The sequence below is a fragment of the Geotrypetes seraphini genome, chromosome 6, assembly GCF_902459505.1.
Source record: "Geotrypetes seraphini chromosome 6, aGeoSer1.1, whole genome shotgun sequence".
Taxonomy (NCBI): domain Eukaryota; kingdom Metazoa; phylum Chordata; class Amphibia; order Gymnophiona; family Dermophiidae; genus Geotrypetes; species Geotrypetes seraphini.
The window spans coordinates 251270894-251295918 of NC_047089.1; the positions used below are offsets into that span (position 1 = coordinate 251270894).

Consider the following 25025-nt stretch of genomic DNA (forward strand, 5'->3'; position numbering starts at 1 on the left):
CCGAAGAGGGCAGGTGGTGAGGGACAACCTCATTCGCACCCATTTTTGGGGATAATGGTGACAATCTGTCTTGATGTGTACTTAACTGTGATGCCCCAAAAGCATTCTTCTCTCTCTCCCCCACTTCTATCATCTGTTTGTGTGACTGAATGTGATCATGCCTCTTTCCCTAAGCAGCCTTTGAGCTCACTTGCTCAGATGTCCCGGACCACCTATGCAAGGAGTTCTTGGTAGCAGCTCAAGTACCAAATCAGGAATAATATGTGAGTATTATATATTGCAACCTTTGTTGTTTGCTTACTCCATATATCCTTCACTTGACTGTTCATGTTGCTCCTGTGTACCAATACTACCTGCATTGTCATTACTTCCCTCTATAATCTTCCCTGAGCAGCCCTTGTGATTAAATACATTTCAAATTGCTAACGTTTTACACTCTTGTTCCAGCTTGGATGTCCCAGGCCTTCACCATCCCTAAACAAGGGCATCATCATGTGGTTCTTGATGGCCTGGTGTGAGAGCAGTATATTGGTGATAGTTTTGTACTTATATGACACCATTCCATATACCTAACTATTGTTTCTACATGCTGTCCTGCACGATCATATTTATTTATAATGTTGATCACCCTCTCAACAGAGCTCAAAATAGGTTACAAATCAGGTGCTCAAACATTTTCATTATCTGTCCTGGTAAGCTCACAATTTATCTAATGTACCTGGAGCAGTGGAGGATTAAAAGTGACTTGGCCAAGGCTCTAACCACTACACCACACTAAGATATACATTATGCTACCTCATACTATTCATATAAGCTAAGCAGGTCAAGATTAAAGGGGTTACACATGGCTTCAGGAAAGGGAGACATGGAATCGGAAGCCAAGGACAAGCGTCAATGACGAGACAGGGACAAACAACGAAGAAGTCGTGAAGACAAGATGTCAAAAGATCAGCCAGGGGTGTACAGTTAAAAAAAAAATCACTTTATTGATGAATATGCCAGAATAGCTCAAATAGCTCTTTGAGCTATTAGAAACATAGAAAAATGACGGCAGAAAAGGGCCACAGCCCATCAAGTCTGTCCACTCTAATGACCCACCTCCCTGACTTTACCCCCCTAGAGATCCTACATGCGTATCCCATTTACTTTTAAAATCTGGCACGCTACTGACCTCAATCACCTGCAGTGGAAGTTCATTCCAATGATCAACCACCCTTTTGGTGAAGAAATACTTCCTGGTGTCGCCATGAAATTCCCCACCCCTGATTTTCAGTGGATGCCCTCTAGTGGCCGAGGGTCCTTTAAGAAAGAAGATATCATCTTCCACCTCGATACGGCCCTTGATATATTTAAACGTCTCAATCATGTCTCCTCTCTCTCTACATTCTTTGAGTGTAGCTGCAATTTATTCAGCCTTTCCTCATACGGGAGATCCTTGAGCTCCGAGACCATCCTGGTGGCCATTCGTTGAACTCAACTCTTCGCATATCTTTTTGGTAATGTGGCCTCCAGAATTGTACACAATATTCCAGATGAGGTCTCACCATGGATCTGTACAACAGCATTATGACTTCGGGCTTCCAGCTGACAAAACTTCTGCGGATACAACCCATCATTTGTCTAGCCTTGGATGAAGCCTTCTCCACTTGATTGGCAGTTTTCATGTCTTCACTAATGATCACTCCCAAATCACGCTCTGCTTTAGTCCTCGCTAAGGTCTCACCATTTAGTGTGTAGGTTCTGCACGGATTTCTGCTGCCAAGGTGCATGACCTTACATTTTTTGCATTGAAGCTTAGCTACCAAGTCGAGGACCAGTATTCCAATAGAAGTAGGTCCTGCGCCATACTGTCGGGCAAAGTGCTTTTACTTACTATGTTGCATAGTTTGACGTCATCGGCGAACAATGTTATTTTGCCTTTAAGCCCATGAGTCAGGTCTCCTATGAACATGTTGAAAAGGATTGGGCCCAAGACTGAGCCCTGCGGCACTCCACTGGCTACCTCCGATGTTTTGGAGAGGATACCGTTTACCACCACCCTCTGAAGTCTACCGCTTAACCAATCATTGACCCATGCAGTAAATGTTTCTCCTAATCCCATAATAATCAATAAAGTGATTTTTTGAACTATACACCTCTGGCTGATCTTTTGACATCTTGTCCTCACGACTTCTTCGTTCAGGAAAGGGAGAACAGATTGAGATATCGGGATTTGCAATATGGTAACCCTAGCCCTTGTGACAAGTTGGGGTACATCTTCAATGCGTTAACATGCTTCCCCTCTTGTCCTTTTTCAGGTGTTCTGAACCGACAGTCCTCTTCATGTGGCTATGAAAGGGCATCCTTGTCATATAATTCTTGGTAGATCCTGTTACCTATTACTGATATTTGTGCATAGGTGAGTAGCTGCTTCCCACTGCAACAGTGTGTTTGTGGTGTTTTTTGTAATCTCTTTGGGTGAGACATTTGCTCACTTCCCATAACCTTCCCGATTCAAAACCCCTTTCTTGTTACACACCTGGTTTACCAAACCAGTGTGTGTAGGTTGTTTTCTTTAGGTTTGGGGGTGTGGTTACCATATGGCTCCAGGTAAAGGAGGATGGATTGAGAAATCCGGGTTTTACTTAATTTCATTGCTTTCAGTTGAAGGAAGAAAAACCCAGCTGTCTCAATCTGTCCTCTTCTTTTTCTAGAGCCTGACTTCTCCTCCCAGCAGCCTTTTATGAAACCTTTACACTTGCACCATGCTGAAATTTTCCCCTTCCTCATGTAGGCTGGCACTTTGTTTGGACCCAGGAGTGGCTTACTCTGCATATCATATGCCTGACTACCTACCTGTGTAGCTGGGATCCATCTCATCTAGCTACAGTTGCATAATGTTATACTCGCATGCTGCTTGGACTGTGATTATTCTAGATTTGAGTGGCTAGGAAGTAATAGAATTACATTGAACAATAAAGATGTTAAATGTTTCTCTGTGACCTTGTCCTTATTGCAAATGGCAGGCCAGGGCCCATTGAGATGTAGTAGTATAGTGATAGTTACACATTCTTCAGCAGTACCTCCTGACAGAGAAAACCACACAGGACACCTATAAACCAAATGTAAAACTTTTTTTAATCATAAAATATGTTAAGTTTTTAAAAAATAAAATAATTTTTTTATATATATATATATATATAAAATATAAAACAAAATAGGGAAGGAGAAGGGGCAGGTACCTTCAGGAGCAGCTGGAGCTGCCTCAAGAGGCGGAGAAATTACAATCATGGAGAGGGGTCAGGTACTTGAGTAAAAGCATGCCTTCGTTCACCAGAATGGATCACAAGGACATGCTCCACCATCGCCATACGCCCTCTTCATGCCTGTACCTCCTCCAAAAGGATAATGGCATCCCTCCATGGCCCTCATCCTCTCCAATACTTGAAGGTTTCCAAGGACAGATACATCTGCTGCAACAGGTGCATTTCTCCATGGATCCCTCTGTGATGGAGACTGTGGGGAGAATGGAGGAGGCCAGCTCCCTCCTGAAGCTGGTTATGCTGCTCCTGGGGGGGGCATAGAGAGAAGGGGGTTGGATGGGGGCAACAGGAGGGGCAGGAGAGTGAGGAAAAGGGATTTGGGTGGAGGCAGCTGGCTCTTCCAGCCCTGCTGCCAGCTCTTCCTGCTCAGCCTCTTTCACCTTGGCCTCTCCAAGGGGTGCTTCCACTGGAGCTTCAGCTAGTCAAGAAGGAAACATGGAAACAGGATACAGTCAGGTAGTGTCAACAACCCTTTTCAACATAACATATTCTTTGTTGCTTTCTTTTCTTCAAATGTTAATACAAGCAGGCACATACCATGGACTCCACTATAGGCCACATTAAGGGGAATAAAAAGCATAAACCTCCTACAAGATATATTATTAATATTGTTTACTCTATTTTCTATGCTGTTCCTCCCGAGGGGCCAAGAGTTTACATGATTTTTTTTCCCTGTCTGTCCCTTTTGGGCTCATAATTTATCTAATGGAGCTATGGGTGTGTTGTGACCTGGGCAGGGTCACAAGGAGTAGTATAGGTTTGAACCCACATCCTCAGGGTGCTGAAGCTATAGCTTTAACCACTGTGCCACTCTAGAAATCATAATTTAGTACAAGGAAGCCATTGTGACATCACTGATGATGTTGGTTCTTATTGATGGAATGAGGCATTATGATGTCACAATAACGGTTCTGGTTATCAGAGGCTGACACTTTTCACACTATTTATTTATTCAATTTTCTATACTCTTCTCTTAGGGGAGCTCAGAAATGTTTACATTAGTTTATTCAGGTACTCAAGCATTTTTTCCCTGTCTATCCTGGTGGGCTCACAATCTATTTAATGTACCTGGGGCAAAGGGGGGATTGAGTGATTTGTCCAGGATCACACAAAGAACAGCATGAGTTTAAGGCTGTATCATCAACCATTGTGCCACACTTTCCCTGCATAGTATCTGGCATAGAGGTGCATATGAGTTGGAGATAGACCATGAGATACACTCATTACTCACAGGCCTCAGCACGCAGTTCCTCACGCACCCCCTGGAGGAACTCCTGCTCCTGCTGCCTTAGAAGGCGGCCACGCTTTCTAAGATCTTCTACCTGGATAATGGAGAAAGGAGAGGGAGGGATAGGATGAGTGCCATATAGTAGTGTGACATAGCAATCTTATTCATGTCTTCACCTCTATGTGACATAAAATTTGAGTATAAGATATGCTGGCCTCCAGTGATACTAGTTACTGATAGGGTAATAGTAGAAGCCCCTTAAAATATGTAGCGAGGGTGATAGATGGCCAGGGAGCCCCCGCACATGCTCCTCCACCACTTCCAGCCCCCCCCCCCACATGCTCCTCCTCCACCACCTTCTGCCGCACGCATACCGCTTCCCTGCCCCGTATCACTGTAATGTTCCTAGGTACAGGTTCAGGACCTGACATCATAGGAAGAGTTGGCGCAACAGCAGCTTGGGGATTGCTGCTCATGCAATGTACGGGGAAAGGGAAGCAGCATGCACATACGACAGTAGAGTGTGGGGGGAGGGGCAGAAAGGAGGGCAGGTGCCTATGTCCTCACCAAGATGGTTTGTGAATCAAGAGGACATAAGCTTGGCTTTTGAATTGACCTGTGGTTTAATGCCTGAGGTGGGGGGCTGGAGGAATGAGAGTGCAGGCAGAGCAAGCACATTTCTTTTTTTTTTTGCTTTGGCAAAGTTAATTTTAAATATGTCCCCATTACAAATCAAATGTTGAGATAATGGAACATACTGGTTGCACTAAACAGCACAGACATAGCTATTGCAAGTGACCAGTGGCTCAGTATTAAAGTTGTTAGCACAAGAAGTCTGAGCTTGTAAATTCAAATCCCAGTAGTGCTCCTTGGGCATGTATTTATAAAAATGAACTCTTTTATACAGGTTTAATCAAGAATGTGTTTTTTTTTTTACATTATTATTTGAAGGAGGCTAGCTATGAATACTTACAGCTCGAGGGAAAGAGGCCTGCTGATTAAATCTTCTGGCCAGTCTCTGCCAGGAGTCCCTATATTGGCGATAACTCCTCTTATGTCCTGGTGTAACAAAATAGTGATATTCATTTGGCAGGAAAAGGCAGGCCACCTCACCGCCTTCTACATCTTTGCTGGAATGATCTCCGTGTAAAAATCGCTGATTTGACGACGTCACAATGTTAAAATGTGATGATGTCATTGCACACCGCTAGGGCGTCCTAGTCATGCCTCAAGAACGGACGGTGCGCTTACGGGCACCTAAAGGATGCCTAACTTGCTTCCAGCAAACCGTTTAGTTGAAACAATTTTTTTATTGAACAAGCCAGAAAAACAACAAGTACAATAACTGGAGATACAAGAGTTCAAGAGAGTATACAACACGATACCCCCAATCCCAAGGTCCCCTCCCCCATCCAGCACCCAACCCTGCATCCCTGATCTTTATCCCTCACTACAAAAAGAAGACAAGCAAATCCAAAAGTAGCATTCAATAGAGGCTAATAAAAAAGAATGCAGAAAACAGGGTGCATACACATGAAAAAGTTAACAGCAGCTCAAAAACCAAAAAGAGCAAATATCCCAACCCCCCAAAATGAGGAGGTCAAACCTATACCAAAGTAAAGTATACCTTTCAGGGCCCTGGTCTCTGATGAGCCCCAAAAGACAATGTGTATGACCTCCCCACGAGACCCCCCCCACCCCAAATCAAAGAAATGAAACTAAATAAACAGACCTACAAGCATCAAAGAAAATAACTTTAAAAAACCAAAAAAAACCCAACAAACTAAGAAATAGGCCAAGCAGAGGAAAGGCCACCCTGGGGCCGCAAACCCCACATCACTCAAAGCAGTCTAACCCGGCAAGATATTCATAATCATGCTACGGGTCCTGTGCGACAAAGAATATATGTAAGGTCCCCAGACCCGCAAAAAAAAAATTTGGATTGGCGCAGGGAATGACGCATCCAACCCCTCTCGAGTATCATCAAGGCATGTAAGCGGTTACACAAAGCCCAATAAGGGGCCCGATCCGAGATCCACTCCCCAAAATAATTTCTTAGCTACCAACCCAGCCTTGTCTAAAAACAGCCAGCCCCTTCTTGAAGGGACGCAAAAAGCCTCATATTTATCCAAAATAAACCCTACTGGAGTAGAGGAATAGAACGGCCCAACAAAAGTTCCAAATAGCGGACCACTCGCCTCCAAAAAGCACGGACAACAGGACAACTCCAGAAAGCATGGAAAAAAGACTTAGGAGCACCTATGCATTTCTCACACTGTGCCAGACTCTGTGAGACCAGCATGAAAAAGTTGAACCCTCGTAAAGTAGGCGCGATGAAGCACCCGAAACGACATTCTTGGAGTTCAGCCGAAACAGAAAAGGTTGGAATGCGTTGTATGAGACAGCCGATATCCAAATCAGTGGGACCTGAGCCCAGTGAGCACATAAGGACTCCCATGCCCGAGACGGATCAAGAGAACACAACGCCCGATGCAGCACAGAAACAGACAAGCCCTCCTCCTCAAATTGGCTGAAAAAAGCATGAAGCCGGTTCCCCAACCCCATCTGTAGACCATCCACCATCAGAGAACGCACATAATGACCTAACTGTAAATGAGCAAAAAAAAAATCAGCCGCCTGAATCCCATCATGAAGTTGAAAAGTACGCCACGGAGGATATGCTCCAACACAGTCAAACCTAACTGGGCCCAACGATGGAAGGCGGCAGAAGTGCGGCCAGGGAGAAACTGAAGATTCCCCTGTAGAGGCAGTAAATCAGACATCCCCAGACTCCCCCCTAGCCCAAGTACCAAAAGTCTCCAACTATCGCTTAAGGAGCCCAATAAAAAATTGGATATTTCTGCATATCAGGAATGCCCATACCACCTCTCAACCAAGACCCCACCAAATAACGGAAAGCCATGCGAGGCTTCCGTCCCCTCCCTTCCCCCCAGATGAAGCGAGACAAGCTGATACAACCTATTAAGATCCTTCCGTAAGAGATGGATAGGCAACACTCGCAGAACATAAAGCCATTTAGGAAAAAGAACCATATTAAAAAGTTGAATGCGACCACGAACTGAAATGGGGAAATACCACCACTGATCCAGGCGCTGGCGAGTAACATCAAAAAGTAAATATAAGTTAGCCTGTTTAAGGGAAGAGGCCAAAAGAGTCAACTGAATACCCAAGTATCGGAAGGCCCCATCCACCCATTTCAACTGGAAGACCCTGGGCCAAGCATTGCGAACCTCCGGAAGCGTAGGAAAGGCCAAAGATTTATCAAGATTCAGCCAAAAGCCAGAAAAATCTCCATATTCAGCTATCACCATCAGGAGAGCCGGTAAGGTTATAGCAGGATGAGTAAGATGGACCAGAAGATCATCTGCAAATGCCGATAACTTAATGGCCACCTCCCTTATATCAGGGTTTTGTAAAACGTCTCGAACGAGAGGATCCAAAGTAAGCACAAACAAAATAAAGGACAGCCCTGTCTCATACCCTGCTGAATTTCAAAAGGTTTAGAAAGCAGCCCATTCACCCAAATAGCTGCCAAAGCTACAAACCATTTAAAAGCTCATTGGTTTAGGAATCGATGTGCTTTCATAGCTGATTGTGTAGCACAGTGGTTAGAACTTTAATCTTAGCCCATAGACCTTGTTGGTTCCAATCCCCTCATACTCCAATTCACAGAATAAACATTTAAAAAAGAGATCAAAAGCTAGGTACATATAAAATATAATATTGGTGCTAGTATTTTAATGCATATAATTTTAATGTAAAACTGCACTTTACCATACTACAGAAAAATAAGAATATGTGAGGTTTGCAATTCATATAAAGATCATAAGTTGATTCTGTGTCACATTTGTTAGACCATACTTGGGATTCAAACCCATGACCTTTGCACAATGAAAGCAATGCTCTAAACCAGTGAGCTAGAGTTGCTTTCTTTCAGGTGACTGTCATATGATACACTTGAGGAGATCATACTTTAGGAGATCCCAAAGTATCATATCACAGGGCAGGAAGAGACACCTGAATGGAAGCTGCTGTAACTCAATGGGTAAAAGCCCTGTTCTCATCTTCCAAATGTAATGGGGTTGAATGAGAACATAAAAATAGCCTTACTGGGTCAGACCAATGGTCCATCAAAAATCCACTAGCCCATTCTCATAGTAGCCAATCCAGGTCACTAGTACCTGGCCAAAACCCAGAGTAGCAACACTCCCCCATGTCTTAATAACAGACTATGGACTTTTCCTCCAGGAATTTGTCCAAACCTTTCTCAAAATCAGCTATGCTATTTGCTTTTACCACAACCTCTGGCAACATGTTCCAGAGCTTAACTATTCTCCGAGTGAAAAAATATTTCCTCCTATTGGTTTTAAAAGTATTTTCCTGCAGTTTCATCAGTGATCCCTAGTCTTTTTAATTTTTGACGAAGTGAAAAATCGATCCACTTGTACCCGTTCTATTTCACTCAGGATTTTGTAGACTTCAATCATATCTCCCCTCAGCTGACTCTTTTCCAAGCTGAAGAGCCCTAACCATTTTAGTCTTTCTTCATACGAGAGGAGTTCCATCCCCTTTACCATCTTGGTTGCTCTTCTTTGAACCTTTTCTAGTACCACTATATCTTTCTTGAGATATGGAGACCAGAATTGAACACAACATTCCAGATGAGGTTGCACCATGGAGCAATACAGAGGCATTTATAACATTCTTAGTCTTGTTAATCATCTTTTTTTAATAATTCCTAGCATCTTGTTTTAATTGTGGCATTCTACCTTCTCGGTGCACCTTGATGATCTCACAATGAGGTCACCATTGTGCAGCTGGAGACGTCCATTTACAATGAACTACAAGCCACGCTGAGGAGGAATATATCTCTTTTTTCTGTTTTTAACCTTTTGCAAATGAAGTTATCTATAATTAGCAAATACCATTGCTGTTTGCCCACAAAAATAGGTTTTGCATGCAATATATCTGTATTCATGCGCCCTGTTTATGTGCTGCATTATTAAATGTATTTTGGCTTCATAAAAGTGTGTGTGTATGGGGGAGGTGGAATAATTTGTCATACAGTTTGAGCTGGAAAAGAAGACTTGACTGGTGTCTTTGTAGGCTTTTATGTTGCTCGATATTTTATATATATGCTAGCCAGCCTTAAGTGCCCACCTAGGGGCACCAGTGACAATGCCACTGCCATAGAGAGCAATGGCAGTCAGATAGGGTATTAAGCAGCACTACTGAATTATATGCCATTCAGTACACTGGCAGAACCTATTCAGCGGTAGTTAATCAGGGAAGAGCATCTACACCATTAACCAAAGCCAAGTATTGACACTAAAACTGCAATACTGAGATTTCTACTGTAGTGATTCTAGTGATATCACCATTCAGATGAGGTGTCTTTGTGACACCCCAGTCACTACAAAGGCATGAGAATCTTGCTATGATACCCGAGGTTTTGCCATTCTGTGGAGGAGGAAAAGCAGAGATTTACCTGTTCCCATTGTTTCTGATCTGTTGTTATTCATGGATTCTTGCTGTCATATTTGGCCACGAATAGAATTATTGTTCAGAAAGTCTGCAAAAGCAACTATTAACATTCTTCTCCTAAAAGGCTCTACATACATCAATGACTGGTTGATTAAATCAAATTGATTGAAGACATTTAAGAAATGTGCATTTCCCATCCACTTGGATGAGAAGATGAAGCTGTTTCAAGTTTTGTCAGGATAAAGTCCACCAATTAAGGCTGCTCAATCTTACATGTTTTCTTTTGTAGCACATATTAAGCACTAAGAATATTTCACAATATAATGTCTAGATTGTCTGGTTGTCTTTACAGGCTATGGAACTATTATTATCCAAGACTGCAGAAGTTCCCTGTATAAGTTACTTGGATACAAATATTCAAGTAATTCATATAGAAATCTGCACTGTTCTTCTAATTGTCCAAAACAAAGTGACAGAAGATAGGAGTCCCTTGGATTCTCCTCCTTCACATTCATATTTTGCAGTCCCATCTCTCTCTGAAGCAATGCAATAAGATATTTGATATGTCCGACATTCAATAATATCCAAGCTAGTTCCCAGGGTTGGCATTACGGGGTGGCAACCATGGAAATTGTTCTCGGTTCCCAACTACAAGTCTCCCAAGCAGAAAGAAGCAAAGCCTGAAGCACAGGGATCAGTTCTGTGGGGGCTGAGCAAGTTCCTTCATTTGTTTACTGGGAGCGGCACCCCCAATCATCTCGAAATGTTGGGGTATCCTCCTCTGTTTCTGCCTTGGGCCCCTACCTACTTAACACTGGTCCTGCTAAGAAGAGCATATATTTCTTGTGTCTTCAAATGAAGCAGCTGGTTCCATTGCACAGTGATGTTACTGATACCCTAGAAACAATCATCTTTCTAGACAAACACACTGAAACGAGGGAATTCTGCCTGATCAGGCTGCAGTAAATCCACCAGGAAACATATGGTCCCCAAAAGGCTTTCAAATAAGCTATAGACGGTTTCCAATGTGTGTGAACCGGCTTTGAACTCTTCTGAAAACAGGAACTCCGCAAACCTAAAAGAAGGATGAAATGCACAGTGAGACAATTGCACACACACAGCTCTAGGCAGCAGCCTGAACTTACTGCACCATAAACATAAGAACTGCCATACTATGTCAGATCAATGTCCATCAAGCCCAGTATCTTCTTTCCAAAAGTGACCAATCCTGGTCACAAATACCTGTGCACTCCCAGACTACTGTTAATAATAGTTTATGAAATTTTCTTCCAGGAACTTTTAAAACTTAGTTATGCTAACTACTTTTACCACATCCTCCAGCAACAAAGTCCAGAGCTTACTTAGGAATTGAAGGAAAATAAATGTCTGATTTGTTTTAATATACTACTTACTAACATAGCGTATCCCCCAACCTTTGTACTTTTTAAAAGTGTAAACAACTAATTCACATTTACCCTTTCCACCCCACTTATTTCTTATCTCCACACAGCTGTTGTATCCTCTTTAGCCTTTCCTCACAGGGGACTCATTCCATACCTTTTATGATTTTAGTCACCTTTCTCTATACCAGGGGTGCCCAAATGGTCGCTCAAGATTGACCTTTGCGATCTTTCTCTCCCTGCTGCTTCCCCAAGCCAGGCCTGGCGCGTACAAGCACCAGACTTACAAAACTTCACCTCTGACGTCAATTCCAACGTCAGAGAGGAAGTTCTGGACCAGCCAATCTGGCTGGCCTGGAACTTCCCATCTGACGTTAGAATTGACATCGGAAGTGAAGTCTTGTGGGCCCGGCGAAGCAGCAGGGAGAAATCACGTTGGTGGCTTGGGGGACCTTCCTGTCCAGTGCTGGTAGGTGAAGGCTTGAAGCCGCCTGGAAAAGGGGGTCCGTAAGCAGAGCCTAGCGCACCGCTCTCTTTCGCTGAAGCTTGTCTTTTCCGCATGACGTTATGGGTCCTGGGAGGCTGCTTAGATACCGCATCACGGTTGTGGAGGAGGGGTAACCTGACTGGGAGAAGCAGGAGGAACCCATCCCTAGTAGATTAATATTGCTCATTTCGTTCTTTGATTTTGGGGTTGGTTTAAATCAGTGATTTTCGATGTTTGTAAGGTTTTCAGGATGTATTATATCATATGCATGCTATAGTTTTGTAAATCACTTTGGCATATTTGTTGTGGATATCATGGAAAAGAATCGGGGAAGTGGAGAAATTGGCACGATGGCTTGGGGGGGGGGGCAGGGGAGAGAGAAAGAAAGGCAAACATAAAGAGGGGGGCCAGGGTGAGAGCGAAAGAAGGCCAAAAAGAAAGAGGGGGCAGAGGGAGAGAGAAAGAAAGAAATATTAGCTTTACAGAAGAAGTGCAATCAGAGACTCATGAAATCACCAGAAAAAAAGGTAGGAAAAATGATTTTTTCAATTTAGTGATCAAAATGTTTCCGTTTTGAGAATTTATATCTGCTGTCTATATTTTGCACTATGGCCCCCATTTACTAAACCGCAATAGCGTTTTTTAGCGCAGGGAGCCTATCAGCGTTGAGAGAAGCACATGGCATTCAGCACAGCTCCCTGCGCTAAAAACCTCTATTGCGGTTTAGTAAAAGGGGAGGGGGTATATTTGTCTATTTTTGTATAGTTGTTCCTGAGATGACATTGCATATTTTAAAGTCATCTGCCTTGACCTCTGATAAAACCCCCAAATACAAATGATAATTAACATTTTCTCTGCGCACAGAAATGTGGTTTTTCTACTGAACATTATTTATGATTCTCTACATCCCATTAGTTAAAGTGGCAAGCATTACATGAAGTAGACAACACTCAAGTGAATTCAAAAACTGTGCTCCCTCCTTCCCATGTGTACTTAGCTTTTACAGGAAGTATTTACAAATAAAGTCACATTAAAAAAAATCTATGGCTCAACAGCAGTACTATACAAACACAGTTTTATTGTTAGGCTAGGACTCTCTGCTCCATAGACTGAGCTGATCTGGGTCCGGTCCCCATGCACACAAGAGCCATCCTTTGGAACATATTTTATTGATTTTTAATAAAATTCCTGCAACTTGTACATTCCTCTCTGCAGTTTCTTTTTGTTTTAGAACTTTCTGCTCCATAGACTGAGCAGATCTGGCAGTTCTGTAGAGGGAATATCCATTGACAGCACCCAGTGGTTGAACTGACCCATAATCACAGGGTTACAGTCCCCGACTGAAGACTATCACTGTCATGAGCAGGTTGAGATGTGAAAAGATATTAAAGAGGGGTAAATCTCTGGGCAAATGTGAATGAAGGTTTCACTAGGTGGCTACAATTAGGATGCTGTTTATAGATTCTGGCAGTGAGTGCCTTTGATGCGGACTTGAAGATTGAGTGGGTCAGTAACTGGTTCAGTGGAAGGCAACAAAAGGTAGTAGGACAGGGGTGTCAAACTCAATTTCATAAGGGGCCGAAATCTAAAACATAGGCTAAGTCACAGGCCGAATTTTTAATTAAGATACTTAGGGGTCCTTTTATTAAAGTACGCTAACCGATTTTAGCATGCGTTAAATGCGCACCTTCCACAAAGGACCCCTTAGTCTTAGTAGTAGAAGTATAGGGTTACAACCTGATCATTATTCAAATCATGTTTCCCTTCCCTCCCTCTTTCGTTCATGCTGTCTTCCTTTTGTTACACTTAGTGATGTCACATCCTGCTCTTGCTCCTGTTCCTGCTCAGCTCACACCATACCTAGACATAGTAACTGCCACAACTGTAAAGCTCTGTTTACTCATCTATCCCCCTATTCCTGACTCTCTCTAAACAGCTCAATCATTTGTCCTCTCCATTCTTCCCCCTTCCTCATTCAATTCTCCTCTATCCAGATTGCTCCCACTGTCTTCTCTACAGAGAAAACTGCCTTTTACCTCCACCTCTCCTCCCCATCCCCAATCCCCCAACCACTGTAATGACGTTTGAATGGTATTTAAAATCCTTACCACAGTATTTCCAAACAGTTGTCTTGTCCTAGAAACTAAAGTCACTGTTCAAGAAAACCTTTTTGATGTCCAATGCCATTTTCTCTTTTCACATTGCCCCCGTTTATTAAACCATGATAGCAGTTTTTAGCGCTGGGAGCCACGCTGAATGCTGCACGCTGCTCCCAGCGCTAAAAACTGCTAGCGAACTTTAGTAAAAGGGGGAAACTAAGGGTCCTGCTGCACAATGGATGGGAGGGACGAAGGGAAGCTGGGCAAGGGTCCTGCTGCACAAGGCATGGGAGGGAGGGGAGGAAAGATGCTGCACATGTGGAGGAGAGAAAGGAAAGAGAAAGAATTGGGGTGAAGGATAGGAAGGGAGAGATGATCATGTACTTACCCTGAAAATAAGACCTAGTGCCTTTTTGGGGCCTAAAATTAATATAAGACACTGTATTTCCAGGGAAACACAGTAGTATTCTGTCATATGTTCTGCTCCTGAAACTCCGTTCTGTGGAACATATCGATTTGTTTGTTAAAACAATTGTGCTTGAAAGCATCTAGGGCAAGCATGTTCTCCTGTAGAGGCCCACAGGCATGGAATGAGATCCCTCAATATATATGTGAACAGGGAAATTTGTACAATTTTAAGAAACTATTGAAGAAGTTCTTATTTTGTAAGATGAAATATAGGGATTAAGTCTTTATGACAACTGTAAGCGCTGGTCACTGATAAGTTTTGATTGTTTGATTTGTCTGTATTGTATGTGAAGTTGTTTTATTTATGTACGTACCAGTTGGAACCAGTTCTTAATCCATAATAGGACATTACCTCCTATTCCATGACTTTCTAATTTCCTATATAGAAAAGCGTTTGGTACCAAATTTTTTGCGCTCAAGTTTCAGCGCCATTTATAGAATTTCCTACAAAGTACATGGGGATGAATGGACTTAACGATCTTAATATCCATAGTTTTGGAAGAAAGATGGGAAAGGGAAGCTATGACAGACTCGTTTAAATAGTGAGTCTCTTTCAACTATGTTTCTACGAGGGATTCACACTCTTGGAAGTAATTTTATAAACTAATATCATGTATGTGCCTACTTAAATACTAGCATAGGAAAAACATGCATGTTGATTATGATTGTTTTTATGTAAACTGCTTAGGTTTAAATGGGTTAGAAATTTTTAAATAAATAAATAGATTCTAGCACATATACCAGCCTGAAGGCAGGAGCAAATCTCAGTGTGTACTTTCTGCAGATACATGCATAAATTAAGGAAGTTTATAATCCACTCAACACAGATTAATCCCAGTTGGGCAGACTGGTTGGGACATTCTGATCTTTATCTGTCTACATTTACTATGTTAGAAAGGCAATGAATCCTGTATGAATGCCACATAAACAGAAAAACAAACAAAATGAAGACATAAATGTTCAAAATTTCAGCATAAGAACTGTATACAGTGCCCTATTTACTAAGCAATTTTTCTACAAACATGGGGAAAAGGCCTTTCGTAAATTGGCAAGAATCAAATACAGGTAGTCTCTGACTTACTAATAATAATAATAATAACTTTATTTTTCTATACCGTCATAGTCAAAATGACTTCTAGGCGGTTTACATTAAAAGGCACGAAGCCCCAGTTGACGCCGAGGCACGAAGCCTGGTCGACGCCGAGGCACGAAGCCCCAGTCGACGCCGAGGCACGAAGCCTCAGTCGACGCCGAGGCACGAAGCCTCAGTCGACGCCGAGGCACGAAGCCTCAGTCGACGTCGAGGCACGAAGCCTCAGTCGACGCCGAGGCACGAAGCCTCAGTCGACGTCGAGGCACGAAGCCTCAGTCGACGTCGAGGCACGAAGCCTGAGTCGACGTCGAGGCACGAAGCCTCAGTCGACGTCGAGGCACGAAGCCTCAGTCGACGTCGAGGTACGAAGCCTCAGTCGACGTCGAGGCACGAAGCCTCGATCAACGTCGAGGCACGAAGCCTCAGTCGACACTGAATTCGAAGCCTCAGTGGACACTGATGTACGAAGCCTCAGTCGACGCCGAGGCACGAAGCCTCCGTCGACGTCGAGGCACGAAGCCCTCGTTGACGTCGAGGCACGAAGCTCCAGTCGACGTCGAGGCACGAAGCTCCAGTCGACGTCGAGGCACGAAGCTCCAGTCGACGTCGAGGCACATCGAGGTTGAGAAGTCAGCACCGTACCAATGAACTGGTAAGAAAGGTGCAGCAGTGCGCTCCATAAGGGCAACCTCGATATGAGTATTCCCATGGGAGGAGGCACGCTTTGAAAGTCTCGTAGAGGCGGGCACGACAACACTCGATGCCTGGAATGCCTGAGACTCAGCCGATGGCATTACCGAGGTAATGCAGCTAGAAGACAAAAAGAAAGAAAGAAGACTTACCAGGGATCGAAGCTACTCAGTCCGATTCCAACGAAGGAACAAGGGTCCCGGCTATCCTGCTCACACGAGGTGAGCCCAGAGAGAGGCCAGGGAAGAAGAAAATACAGCTGCAGCCAAAGAGGCCTAGCCGCATGGCTGAGGCCCAAGAAGGGCCTGCCGGGTAGAAACACAATAAAAAATCCTTTTTTTTTTTAAAACAAAGAAATACACGATCAAGTAACAGCGCACAGCGACTCCCTAACAAAATAAAGAAGCTGCGGTGCTAGAAAGGCACTTAAAAGAACGGAGAGAAGAGAGACAGGGCTTTCTGGCTCTGCGGAAAACTAAGAACTGAGGACCATGAGGAGGGTATGCGCCCTCTAGTGGATCAGGAAGGCACACACACATGCGTGGTGCAGCACTAGCAAACTTGAAAGCTTCAATCAAGTTTGCTTGAAAAGCTGTCCGCGTCGGGGCTCCGTAGATGACGTCACCCACATGTGAGAATATGCTGCCTGCTTGTCCTGGGATAAGAGTTACATAAAAAATAGGAGTTGCATTGGGAATTACATCAGGTTTGCCAAGGGGAAATATCATAGTGAGAAAAGGTCATCTGTTTTGGCGATGAATTTGTCAAATAGGACGGTTTTAATTGATTTTCGGAATGTGTCGTAGGTCTGCCTGGCTCTATTTAGATAGTTTCCCAGCCAGGATTGCTGTCTGCTTGCTTGAAACATGAAGGTTCTGTCCAGAAAGGATTTGTATTTGCAGCCTGTGATCTTTGGGTATATAAAGATATTTCTGTTTCTGGTTGTTCGTGTGGGGTTGTGTAGGGTGAAATGTGGTAGTAGGTAGGACGGTGCTAGTCCCCAAACCTGTTTGAAACAGATACATGCAAACTTGAACAGTATTCGCGCCTCCACTGGCAACCAGTGCAATTTTTTGTAGTAGGGGCTAATATGGTCTTTTTTCCTCAGTCCGAAGATTAAGTGAACTGCAGTGTTTTGCACTATTCTTAATTTTTGTATTGTTTTTTTTGGGATACCCAGGTAGACGATGTGCAGTAATCCAGGATAGATAGGATTAGCGACTGCACCAGTACTCTAAAGCAGTGTTTTTCAACCTTTTTTGGGCAAAGGCACACTTGTTTCATGAAAAAAATCACGAGGCACACCACCATTAGAAAATGTTAAAAAATTTAACTCTGTGCCTATATTGACTATATATAAAGTAATTCTCTTGAATAGGAATCAAATAAACACAAAGAAAGTATTTTATAATGCTGCCACCGCCAGCAACACCGTTGGCGGCGGTGGCACTCAAGTGGCTAAAGAGCCGCAGTTTGCCGGCCTAGGGACAACACTGGAGGGTGGCCAGCTGTGCACCCCCTTGGGACGTAAACCCGGGGTGGGGCAGACCGCCCCCCCCCCACCCTGGTATGCCACTATCTGTACCTCACTCCCTCCCTATGACCAAAAATTCTCCTTTCTTCTATTCCCCGTGTACACAACCATCTCTTTCCCTCCCATCCTCTCTCCAAAGTCCATGCCTTCTGTGTCCAAACACTCATTCCCTCCCCCACCTCAGCATCTCTTTCCCTCCCTTCCTCTCTCCCAAGTCCATTCCTTCTGTGTCCAAAAACGCATTCCCTCCCGTGTCCAAAAACGCATTCCCTCCCCCACCTCAGCATCTCTTTCCCTCCCTTCCTCTCTCCCAAGTCCATTTCTTCTGTGTCCAAAAACGCATTCCCTCCCCCACCTCAGCATCTCTTTCCCTCCCTTCCTCTCTCCCAAGTCCATGCCTTCTGTGTCCAAACACCCATTCCCTCCCCCACCTCAGCATCTCTTTCCCTCCCTTCCTCTCTCCCAAGTTCATGCCTTGTGTCCAAAACGCACTCCCTCCCCCCTTTTGTGTTCCGTGTTTGCCTACCAGCCCATCTTTGCAACTTTCTCAGCAAAACGAAGCTCAAGCCGCGAGGCTTGTCTTCTGCTTCCTGTCTGCCCTGCCGCACACAAATAGCCGAACGGAAGTATTCTCCGACGTCAGCGCTGACGTCGGAGGGCAGGCTTTGCTTAAGCCCTCCCTCCGACGTCAGCGCTGACATCGGGGAACGCTTGCGATCGGCTATATGTTAGCTGCAGGGCAGGCAGGAACAGAAGACGAGCCTCGCGGCTCGAGATGTATTGAACTCTGCGGGTCCCCCGTCCAGCTCTCTCCTGTCCACGTGGTACGCCCTGATGGCGGCCCTGACCGTACGGCACACCAGGCAACATCTCGCGGCACACTAGTGTGCCGCGGAACAGCGGTTGAAAAACACTGCTCTAAAGGATGTTGTGTAAAAACATTTCTTCACCAGTAAGTTTGCGTGGTCAGCCATGGTTAAGTGAGTGTCTAGTGTGATACCCAGTATTTTTATGGTTTTGGAGATTGGGTATTCGTGGTTGTTTATTTTTAGTGATGTTCTGGTTATTTTGTCATTGGGGCTTGCTAAAAAGACTTTTGTCTTTTCTGTGTTTAGTTTCAGTTTGAAGTTGGTAGCCCATTTTTCGATTTCTATCATTGTGTGAGTGAGGTTATCTATAATTTCAGTTGAGATATCATTTAAGGGTATTAGGATTGATATGTAATACTTTAAGTCTAATTTTTGTAGTAGGTAACTTAAGGATGTGATGTAGATGTTGAATAGTGTGGGAGATAGTGGGAAGCCTTGGGGTACCCCCGATGGGTTTTTCCATGAGTTGGAGTAATTTCCATTGCTGGCTACTCGGTAGGATCTATTTGTTAGGAATTCTTGGAATCATTTCTTTACCTTTCCTGAGAGTCCCATTGCATCTAGGCAAAATATTTTGTGATCTACTAGGTCTACTAGCATGATTTTGTGGTCTACTAGGTCAAACGCACTGCTAAGGTCTAGTTGTAGAATCAGGGCGCTTTTGCCTTTGCTGAAAAGATCATAGAGGTGGTTTAGTATGGAAGCTATGATAGTTTCTGTGCTGTATCCTTTCCTGAAACCTGATTGGTGTTCACTGAGGATGTTAAATTTGTCTAGGTAGTTTACTAGTTGTAGGTTGACCAATCCTTCCTGTAGTTTTGTGAATAGTGGAATGCTTGCTATGGGTCTGTAGTTGGATGTCAGTGCTGTTGAGATTTTCTGATCTTTGGGGATAGGTGTAATCAGTATGTGTCCCATATCCTCGTTTAATGTTCCGTTTGTTAGGGTAGTTGTTAGCCAAGTGAATAGTTCCATTTTGAAGTCTGGTGGGGCAACTATCATGATTTTAGGGGGGCATTCGTCAAGTAGGCAGTTTGATTTGGTGTATTTATTGAATAAATTTAGGAATTGGTACCAGCTTGGGAATTTGAAGTGGTCCCAGATCATGTCTACTTTGGATTCCTGATCATGGGGTTCAAAGTAGTGAAGAGTATTGGTTTTGGGTGTAGGTATAGTTGCTCTTAGATCTATGATTTTATTTTTAAAGAAGTTGGCTAGGGTTTGGGCAGATGGAGTGCTCTTGTTGTCCTTTTTCAGGATTCGAGTTGTGTCTGTTAACGTTTTTAGTAGTTTGAACAGTTCTTTACTGTTTATTTTTGTTGTGCCTATTTTCTGTGCGTAGTGCTTTGTGCATTTTTCTTTGATCGGGTTTTTGTATATTTTCATTTTTTGTTTCCAGTTTATCTTGTCTATTTCTTTCTTTGTTTTTTTCCAGAACCTCTTCAATTTTCTTAGTTCCTGCTTGTTTGTTAGTAGTTCTGAGTCGAACCATTCATTTGGGGTTCTATCTTTCTTTTTGTATGTTTTGTAAGGGGCTATTTGGTCTAAAAGTTCCTTACTGAACTATTCCCATTTTGTTGGGAAATCCTGTATTTCGTCAGCTATGGGACGTAGCTCGTAGTAAGTCCAGAATTCAGTAGGGTTTATAATACCATGACTGGTTATCATTTTTGTATTTTTGCTTTCGTATTTCAGTTGTGATTGCTATTTTTGCCAGCGTAGGGCAAATTTACCAATATAGTGGTCTGACCAGATGCGTCTAAGGCCCCTTCTATAGTGGGAGGGGCTTTAGGCACCTGGACCAATCAGGCCCTAGGATCCTGTGGGTTGGGCAGTGGAGGGGCGGGCCCGCCTCATTTGGATGGAGACGGGCCAGCTGGCTGTACGGTGCGAGTTGCAGTCCGGCCAAATTGGAGGTAAGCCCAAGGAAGGGTTCCGGGGTGGGGGCTTTCGTTTGGGGGGGTCCGGCAGGAAGGGTTGGGTACCCTCCTGCTGGCAATCTTAGGGGGGGCCGCTGGAGGGTCCGGCAGGAAGGTTTGGGTACCCTCCTGTCAGCGATCCTCGGGGGGGGGGCATTGGGGAGGTCTGGGGAGGGGGTTAGGGCATTTAAAACCCGATTCTGTAACCGGCGTCTGCAACATGGACATTGGTTCAGAATTGGATTAACTTTGGCCAGGTGTAGGCCCGATTGTGTATAGGACGCCCGGGACAGGCATCCTATACAGAATCCGGGCCTGTATGTGTGTGTTTGTGCCCCTAAAATTCAGTGTATTTACTGTTAAAATTTCAGTTTGTGGGACCTAGGAACGAATTAATCCAGTTTCCATTATTTTCAATGGGAAAAATTGTCTTGGAACTCGAACGTTTTGGAACTCGAACGGAGTTCTGGAACAGATTAAATTCGGATTCCAAGGCATCACTGTATCTTCAAAATATACACATGTTTAAATAAATTACTTCTTTGCAAAGTGTCAATTTACGTGAACTCTCATTCAAAATGAAATAAATATGTAATAGATCAATAGTACGAGTCCAGACAATGCTGGCAAAGGGATCACTTGTTTAATTCATGAAGATCAAACGTTTTTATTTAGCAGATCCAGAGTACATTATTTAAGATTACATTACATTTCCAAGAATCCTGTCAACTTCTCCTAGAGAAATGGTGAAAAGATATTTTATGGAAATTTTGGAAATTCCTGAAAACTCCTTACCTCCTCTTACAAGAGTGTATTACCTACCTGCTAAGCCCATATCCAAAGAAGAAGGAAAAATTGAGGAACCCCGGGAGAGGTCAATGGACATTTCGGCAATACTGGAACAATCAGATAGGGAACTGGCTGTTCCAGCTACTCTCTTGTTGTCTGTCGCTTTGGCTCCAGACAAAGATTGGATATTAAAACTTTTCTTCAAAAACAGATCCAAAGACTTCCTGGGGCAGCATATTCAGATTTTTCCTGATGTCTCTAGAGAGACTCAGAAAAGAAGGAAAGAATTTTTAATTCTTAAACCTGGAGTGGCCCAAATAGGGGGTATTTTCTTTTTGAGATACCCATGTAAATGTGTAGTTAGATATTTATCATTTAAGTATATATTTACAGAGCCATCTCAGCTGATTAGCTTTATCTCAGTGAAACGTCTAGAAAAAGGAATAATAACAACATAATAACGTCTATTGAAGGTTAATTCCCTGCACTTTAGTCAGAAAAGGATTTTTCTTATTTAACTAATTTGAATTATATTTGTTCTACTCTTAATTATGGATCTAATAATATTGAGGACTAGTGTGAGATCAGCTAGATTAGAAGTTCCTTGTAGTAATATTATTTTTGGAATGTTAATTTAATATGTTGTGTGATCTCACTTTACTGTACAAGATGTATATGCTTGGAAATTTTGCAAAAAATTCTATAAATAAATAATTAAAAAAAAAAAAAGATTACATTACATATCTTTTTTAACTCAGTAATGAAATGAAATGAAGACAGACATTGAAAAGCTACTCCTAAAAGACCTGAAAGAGGAGGCACAAATAGGCCCTGAATATGGCACAAGAAGAGGAGAAGAAAAAAGAAAAAAGACAGTGCAAGGAGTGAATGTCTGTGGAAGACCCTGTATCCATCAAGAAAGAAAGTGAAACTGATGATCCTTGTAGTACCTTATGTATTAGGCCCAACTGAGTTTCCTCCATCATCATTATCTGCCGCTAGTTCAAGTTCAGACATTTGACGAGATCTTGAACAAGCTGAATTGTCTGAAGAATCGCTAGATGATAGCTGCCCAGTAGTGCCAGTGACATAACATAACAATAACAAATTTCTAGACCGCATAACCTTAAATTCAATGCGGTTAACAAAAGATTATGCTATGAGAAAATACACAGAGATTTAGTTAGCCAAAAATTTGGAGACAAGAAAAGTCTTCAGAAGTTTTCTATAATGTATATAAGATGTAGATCTTATCAATAATGGGCGAAAGTCTTATTCTTAATAGGCTGCTTGATAAGAAAAACAATGACCATGATGTTTCTTATTTTATCAGCCCTTGGCTGAAGGGAATGTAAACAGGAAATGAGATTTTCTTTTATTTATTTAAGAGTTTTTAAATTACATACCAAGTTTACACTTGTACAGAAAGTTGGTTAGAGAAGATATTACTTTCTTTAAAGTATAAAACATATTACACCTTAACACTCCTAAAGACAAAAGAAATATAAATTTTGACTAACTCAACTCAAGTCCTCTATATTTAGATCCAAGATTTCACATAAGCAAGACAAAAGAAAAATATAAATCTATATATTTAAGATGTGCTATAACCATAGGGCTGAGGTAGGAGTGACATATTTAAACTTATGGAGCACTTGATTTCTCCTCATCCAGTCGGGACAAGGCCAAAAAGGCAGTTAACTGTTGAGGTTCAAAGAAAACATATTTAACTGAGTGGTGGCAAATAATACACTTACAAGGATGTCTTAAATAGAATGTATCCCCCAATGAAATGACCCCTGGTCTCAAAAGAAGTAATTCTCAATGCCGTTTTTGAGTTTCTCTTGAGAGATCAGGAAACATTTGAATTTTACATCCAAGAAACTCTTTCTGTTTATTTTTAAAGAAAAGTCTCAATAACCATACTTTATCAATTGAAAGAGCTACAGTGTGGAAGGTGTTACTATATCCTTATCTGACGTTTCCAAAATTTCTGATACATTCAGTGAGGATCGATCAGGTACTTTTGACTGTAATTGAGTCCCGTTCTTATTTGGTAAATAATACACTTGAGAAAATGGGGGTAAAGTATCCTCCGAGACTTGCAGAATTTCTATCAAGTATCTCCTAACATTACATTACATTGTGCTTGTTGACCGCGTAATCACAAATTCAACGCGGTTTACAAAGGACTATTGACAATAACATAGTACAAAATGAGTTAATTAATAAAATACTTTGAAAAAAGATAGGCCTTCAACTGTATTCTAAAATGTTTATAAAAATGGGCTGTGAGCAATAACACTCGGAATTCTTTATCGTGAAAGGCTGCTTAGTCCGCTAGTGTATGATCAAGACATTTTTTACTTCTACAGCCTTAGACTGAAGGAGTTAAACAAGAGATGAGTTTTTCTACTGTGGTCATTGCTCTGACCTTATGCCCCATGACCTGATCCAGCAGCGGGAGACCAGCCGGAGCGTAGCAGAAGGAAATACAAGCAGCTAACCAGTTGGACAAGCTACGCTTGGAAACAGGGTGGCCCAACCTATTGGGATCAAAAGATAGGAAGATCTGAGGAGTCGTCCGATTAGACTGGTTGGAGGTAAAAAGCCAACACCCTCTTACAGTCAAGGGTGTGAAGCGCCACCTCACCAGGATGAGAGTGGGGCTTCGGAAAAAACACCGGAAGAACAATGGACTGGTTGAGGTGAAAGTCCGAAACCACCTTGGCCAAGAACTTGGGATGAGTACGAAGGACCACCTTGCCATGATGAAATACAGTAAAAGGCGGATGCGCAACCAGCGCCTGCAGTTTGCTGACTCTGCGAGTAGACGTGAGAGCAACCAGGAACACCACCTTCCAAGTGAGGTACCTTAGATGAGCCTTATCAAACGGAAACGGAGGTTTCATCAATTGAGCCAGAACCACATTAAGATCCCAAACCACCGGAGAGGGCTTGAGTGGAGGATGAACATTGAAGAGACTCTTCATAAATTGGGAAACCACCGGATGTACAGAGAGCAGTTTCCCATCAAGCGGCTGATGAAAAGCAGCAATCGCACTGAGGTGGACTCGAATAGATGTCGATTTGAGGCCAGACCGATATAAGTGGAACAGATAATCCAGCACGGAAGGCAAAGAGGTCTATAGTGGCTCCATGTAGTGCTCCGCACACCACGCAGCAAATCTGGTCCATTTCTGGAAATAGCATTGTCGAGTGGAGCTCTTCTGAGAGGCCTCAAGAACATCCCTCAGGGAGGCACGTGGAGAGGAACCAAGCTGTTAAGTGTAGAGACTGCAGATTGGGATGCAACAGCGAACTCAGACTCTGAGACAGCAGAGAAGGAAACACAGGCAGCAGCAGAGGCTCCCTGACACTGAGTTGAAGAAGAAGGGAGAACCACGGCTGCCGGGGCCAGTGAGGAGCAATCAAGATCATGGTGGCGCGAGCCGACTTGAGCTGCACGGGAGTCCTCAAAAAGGAAAAGGAAGGAACGCGTAAAGGAACCGGCCCGTCCAATCCAGCAGGAAAGCATCCGCCTCGAGATGATCCGGGGAGTAAATCCTGGTACAGAAGCGAGGCAGCTTGTGGTTGAGGGGGGAGGCGAACAGATCTATTTGCGGCATCCCCCATCGAGCA

The 25025-nt window shown here is 43.2% G+C and overlaps 1 protein-coding gene across 1 annotated transcript in view; it reads right to left on the bottom strand.

Moving 5' to 3' along the window:
• Positions 1 to 9570: 9570 nt before the first annotated feature.
• The window catches only part of LOC117362968 (lanC-like protein 3), a 55948-nt gene continuing 40493 nt past the window's right edge, over positions 9571 to 25025 (bottom strand). Inside the window, exon 4 of the mRNA XM_033950059.1 lies at positions 9571 to 11110. Within this exon, the coding sequence (XP_033805950.1) occupies positions 10951 to 11110 (160 nt within the window). The 3' untranslated portion in view covers positions 9571 to 10950. The remainder of the gene's footprint in view (positions 11111 to 25025) is intronic.